The sequence below is a fragment of the Limulus polyphemus genome, unplaced genomic scaffold (genome assembly GCF_000517525.1).
Source record: "Limulus polyphemus unplaced genomic scaffold, Limulus_polyphemus-2.1.2 Scaffold705, whole genome shotgun sequence".
In the NCBI taxonomy this organism is placed as follows: domain Eukaryota; kingdom Metazoa; phylum Arthropoda; class Merostomata; order Xiphosura; family Limulidae; genus Limulus; species Limulus polyphemus.
Window position 1 is genome coordinate 211,849 of NW_013666315.1, and position 6,166 is coordinate 218,014.

The 6,166-nt window shown below is 30.1% G+C and overlaps 1 protein-coding gene across 1 annotated transcript in view; it reads right to left on the bottom strand.

Moving 5' to 3' along the window:
* LOC106460087 (fat-like cadherin-related tumor suppressor homolog) overlaps window positions 1-6,166 on the bottom strand; it is a 79,527-nt gene that overhangs the window by 42,670 nt on the left and 30,691 nt on the right. The window contains exons 16-19 of the mRNA XM_022386704.1: window positions 4,179-5,242; window positions 3,061-3,214; window positions 1,714-1,953; window positions 223-609 (exon numbers count right to left, since the gene is read on the bottom strand). Of these exons, the coding sequence (XP_022242412.1) occupies window positions 223-609; window positions 1,714-1,953; window positions 3,061-3,214; window positions 4,179-5,242 (1,845 nt within the window). The remainder of the gene's footprint in view (window positions 1-222; window positions 610-1,713; window positions 1,954-3,060; window positions 3,215-4,178; window positions 5,243-6,166) is intronic.

Sequence of the window (6,166 nt, forward strand, 5' to 3'; positions counted from 1 at the left end):
AAGAGGCTTGCTGGTTTGTCAATAAACCTAATTAATTAATAAATAATCTTTAATTAACCGGTTTACTTATATATATATATATATATATACATATCAAACAATGTTTTGCTATAATTTTTTTCCAATGACTTTTTCTAAACTTATGTTAATGAACGAATCATGTAAACAAAACACAATTGGATGTATGATTTTTCTTTGTTTGCAATTTGTTCTGATAATTACCTGACTTTGGGTGAATAGTAAAATAGCTCAAATCATTTCCATTGACAATAGAATACATGATTTCTGCATTCACTCCAGTATCTTTACTTGTTGCTAGGACACGAATAATTTCTGTCCCTACTTCATCACTCTCTAAGACATTAGCATGATAGAACTTGCTGACAAACTCTGGTGGATTATCATTGATATCTTGTACTCTGACTAAAATAAAAGAAATGGATGAAAGCTGAGGTGTTCCACAGTCGCTAGCTTGAGCTGTCAAATTGTAAAATGCTATCTGCTCACGATCTAAAGGTCTATGGAGGCAGACAATTCCAGTCTGGTTGTCAATGGTGAAGCTACCATTGGCAGAGTCAACAAAGGAATAAACTATTTTACGGTTTTTTCCTGAAAAGTTAACAGAAAGCTTTGTGTTAAAATTAAAATCCATTCAACATAAAATAATTATCTCATGCAAATTTAAAAAAGTAAAATAATCTATCACCATGAAACCACAGATGAAATAGCTGAATTAAAAGACAGAAATTCACTGAGTTTCTTCTTTTGCGATTTATCTATTCTTAGTTATACACAGTTTTATGCCTGTGTATAACTAATTCTCCATGTAAAATAAGAGTAACATAAGGTTAAGCACTAAAATCGTGAGTAAAGAAACACAGCAAATAAATAATAAAAAGGAATAAGTGAAAAAATGAATGGATGTACAAATGAAAATTAAATTGTGAAAAGAATAATAACACAAAAGAAGAGAATGCCTAAGCTTTAGATCACAATAGATTATTTTTTCCCATGCTTAAGTATAAACAAGAGTACCTGTAAACTCAAGGCTTAATTACTTTTTCATATTCAGACATGGATAGTAAACCCCAGAAAAGAGGTAATATATAGTTTCCAGTGGCTTTACATTAAAAACAATTTTTTAATACTCTATGTGACAAAGATGGAAAACATGGAGATACATCACTGTTAACATTGGTGATTACTAATGTTTCATTTAAGTTTGCAATTAGCTATTTTATTCAACTAAACACACATATATAGAAAGAAAGAGCTTGCTGTTTGTAAGAGTTCTTGGTATAATACATTTTTTTTTTCATTATATAACTATCACTTAAACTCAAGGTTTATAAATAAGCAATGATCACCAACAAAGTTTCATTTAAATACCAATCATTGAAAACTTAAACTCTAAAAATAACTTATTTGCACATACATTATCAGCATTTTTTATCTCCACTAACTTCCTTCTTTTACCTCATATTTATTCATATAACTATTGCATATAGAAGTTTTTAGTGAAATAATGAAATAATACAGGTTTGGTAAACAATATAAAATATACCATTAAAAACTACTTAGGAAAAACAAGGAACAAAAAAAATCTTAATTAATATTAATTTATATCAAATTACCAATTTAAAAAGGTTAATACAAAATAAACCATTCAAAAAGTTTCAGCTACAAAAGGTAACAACAGCAAATATAGTAAACCTAAGTCTTTATCCACAGCATGAACTTTTGTAACCAATGTGCCAACTTTAGAATCTTCTGGTATTGTTACAGTGTAAATGTCTCTTTCAAACTCTGGGGAATTATCATTCACATCACTTAGCAGTATGTCAACCAAGCTAGTGCATTCCCATTCCTTCTTCTCTTTATCTTGTACATGAGCTGTGATATGGTAACGAGGTTGATGCTCCCTGTCAAGAGGCTTGCTGGTTTGCAATAAACCTAATTAATAATAAATATCTTTAATTAACCGGTTTAACACAGATTAAATCTAGTGGTTTTGTTAGTAAATTAATAAACTACTTAATGAAATGTCATAAAAGTGATAGAATTTGCAACTAATTTGTCAGGCGGAAGACAAAATTTTATAAGAAATATTAGAAACATGACAATTTAGAAATGTCTGTATCAAAAACCTCAAACTTAATAGCTAGTTTTTTGTAGTTAGAATATTGTGAACTAACTTTTTAAGGTTTTATTGCTGATAATGGAATTTGAAAAAAATTCTGAAACATCCATAATTTGTTTGGTATTATTGTGTTTCCAATATTTTTTTTATAAGTAAGTGATAATGATAAACAGATCTGTTCTGTTTCATGGTAAATGAATATAATATACTGAACTGAATAGGAAAAGTATTTATGCCTAGTGTTATTACAGTTTTTTTTAGATATTTTCAAAACACAGAAGTAACTGTTTTCTCACCTTCCCACTCTAACTTTTCCTTTAGCTTAAGTAGTACTTATAATAATAAGTAATAACAACAAAATGAAAAACATTAACTTCACTATTTCGTAACTGTAACTAGACACAAGAATAAATTCAAATAATGTGAAGTTTGATAACATACTGACAAACAACACGCCCACAAATAAGCAGGTTGAAGCAAGTATACAGCTACAAAAACAAATAGGATAAGACAGAAATATTAACAAATTCCACCCCCCCCCCCACCAGACACACACACAATAGGTTAACTATGTATATATGACACAAAGTGAATTACAGATATTATTAAATAAATAGTGTTTATTTCAAATTATATAAATAATGTCGTTCTTTTATTAAAAATTAATAATAATGAGAAAACAAGTTGAAATTTCCAAAGACACCAATAAAAACATTAGGTTGTACAGTGTAAAATGTCAAAACTGCTGAATGTGGTAAGTTGAGGGTAACAGTTTTGATGATCAAACCCTCACAATCACACTAATCGTGTTTTTTTTTTCTTATCCTTGTTACAAAAAAGCAAACAAAAACTTTAAAATAACTTTGTAAGAAGTAATTTTTCTCTTAAAGGTTTCATTCATTCAGATTGTTTTAACATACCTGACGTTGGATTAATGAAAAAATCCCCATTACCATCCCCAGTAAGATAGTAAAATAGTTGCGAGTTTCTTTCTTCATCCTTGTCAGTTGCTTTTACTGTCAGGATGTACGTTTGAGGTTCAATCCTTTCCGATACCATTTCTGTGAACTTGGACTACAAAAACAACTAAATATCAGTTTCTAACAGTAATTATTCTTATTCAATTCAAATGTAAAAACTTATATTTCAAAAATAATTGAAATCATACATACGAATATTAAACATTTATATTTTCTCTCACTGTTTAAGCTATCTTTTAAAGTCCCTTCACCCACAAGGGTGCTGTCTCAACTTAATACATGGCAAGTGCAATCAAATTCATATTGTTAAAGCAATTAATTTTTTAATTAGGAGATAAAAAATTAATGTGTCTAACATGAGCAGATTGAAATTATTTGATAAAGACTTAAAAGAATGAAAAGAGAAGGATTTTGTAAGATTTTTAGTATACTACTTTTGAATCAAAAAAATTAACTTGGAATGATAAACTTAAACACAATGTTTCTCAGTTAAGGAAAATCATAATTATTACCAGTGTTTAATATCTCATACTAAACTAACTCCCAACCTGTGGTAAAAATGAACTATTATAAAACTAATGCACTGAAAATACAAGTGAGCTGAGCTACAGAAAAACCTTGTTAAATGTTTTATTCATCATTTGAATACTAACAAAATTTCAATAATATAATCTAATCTTTTGAAATTCCTGAAAGAAAATATAATTAAACTGCTCTCTTTCTACAGATTGACAATCAAAAGTAATTAAAAATCTTACTGGAAAAATGTAGTAATGAATAAATTTATTCAATGTTCAAGTAGTGCTACATTGTGCTCATAAACTAAGGAATGAGATTTCATAATATATGTATTCCAGGTTCTACCTGTACAGCATTAAGTACATACAACACCTTCGAAAGTTTAACTAGGTTTCTGTACAAAAAACAAGTAATGAAAAAAAAATTACTTTTGTAAAAATCAAATATAAATCAATTAACACACACGATAGGTTCACTCACCACAAACAACCAATTTAGAGTTAACCAAACATTTTACCATACTTACTGTTATTACTTACCGAGTGACAAATAGGGGGATTATCATTAGCATCTAAAACCTCGACAGCAACAACGGAAGTTGATACAAATCTTCCATCAGTGACAGTGACTGTTAACTTATAATTAGGAGTTTGTTCTCTGTCCAATTGCTTGTTCAAATACATTTCACCTGTCTTACTTATTTGAAATTGATCTTGTGGATTACCACTAGTAATATAAAACTGTAGAACATGACCTGGATCACTATCTGGGTCATTAACTTCTAATACAATTATAACTGTCCCCACCAAAGCATCTTCAAAGATGGAGCTTTCATAGTAACTTTGTCTAAAAACTGGAGAATTATCATTATAGTCTTTTACTTGTATGTTCACCATTGTTTGTGAAGATAGTTGTGGGGAGCCATTGTCATGTACAATCACAGAGAAGTTATACCACGGCACACTTTCATAATCCAGAGGTGCCTTAGTGATAATCCAGCCCTCATGAGTATCCAGATCAAAGACCCTCGTGATTTCTTCTGCATCATCACCAAATGAAAATACAATTTCAGCATTGTTAGAAATATCTAGATCAAAAGCCACAAGCCTAGCCACAGTGTAACTCTCTTCCACATTCTCTGCAACTATTATCTGATAAGGATTAGAAACAAACATTGGACTGTTATCATTCTCATCCATTAAAATGATGCTTACATCAGTGTATGATGCCAATTGGGGCTGAGAGCTAGCTTCAACTCGGATAGTCAGATTATAAGTGTCTCTTTCCTCTCTGTCTAGTTCTGCAACCTGCATGATTCGACCATGGTTGTCAATACTGAAGCTTGATAAATAGAGATGGGCACTGGACTCTTCAACTGTTGGAGCAAAAGAATAAGTCACCTCTTCAGGATAAACAATACTTATTGTTGCAATTATTTTACCTATTTCTGAATTCTCATTGAGGAAAAATTCATAACTGAGCTTGTCAAACTGTGGAGCTTGTTCTCTAGGGCTTTTGACATAGACAGTGACTGGAACTTCTGTCCGTTGTGGTGGAAAACCTCTGTCTTGAGCTTGAATAAAGAACTGGTAAACACTGTTGTCTGTAATATTAAAAGTATAAATCCTACAGATTTGACATAATTAATTTTTTTTATTTATTTATCATTTAACACACACAATGATACACTCATGAAATTACAACATTCATATTTTCTTGTTTTTTATGAAGAACAGAATTTTTTTTCATAATTTTTTAAATATGTCACCAAGTGTATAAAATAGCAAGTAATAATATCTGGAATTTTAAAATCATCAAATATCATTAAATGTAGTTAACAATGGTCAGCTGGATTTTGAATCAAGTCTTTAAATTTACTTTTATTCACATAGTCTATCTATCTACATTAGTACTTTATATAGCATTGCATTTGTCTTCTTTCTGAATTCCATTTCTCTGATATCTAACCACTAATGCCAAAGTTTTGTTAGCTTTTAAAAGAAAACATTTTAGACAAGACTCAGTAAGAGTTTCTTTTATTTTTCTAAGTGATTTTGCTGATTATACTGTTATGACAGCAGAAGTCACGAGACACTGGGAGCATGAGCGCTGGAGATTCTAGATGGATCCCAGCATTTGCTAGATGCCCTCTTTTTTAGTATATAAGCTGGAAATAAATTGAAGAGAAATAATTGTTAATTGAGTCAAGTGAGCAGTAGGCACCATAAGTAAAGTGTATGAATCACTGTGAATTATAGTGTGTGTTTATAAAAGTAGTTAAATTTAAAGTGACTATGGAAATTAAGTGTATTACAAAGTTTGTAACGAGAAAGAATAAACTAGTTTTGATTAAGAAAGGACTTGTATCGCTAAAGTTTCTCGGAAAGTTTTTCTATAGGAAATTATCAAACAAGCAGATACGTAACAAATTGGTGTCAGAGTGTGTGACAAAAAAAAGAAGAAGAAGATGGAAACGAGAAGTGGCAAATCGAACTACAGCTTAGCAGATTTGATGGCAGCAATACAA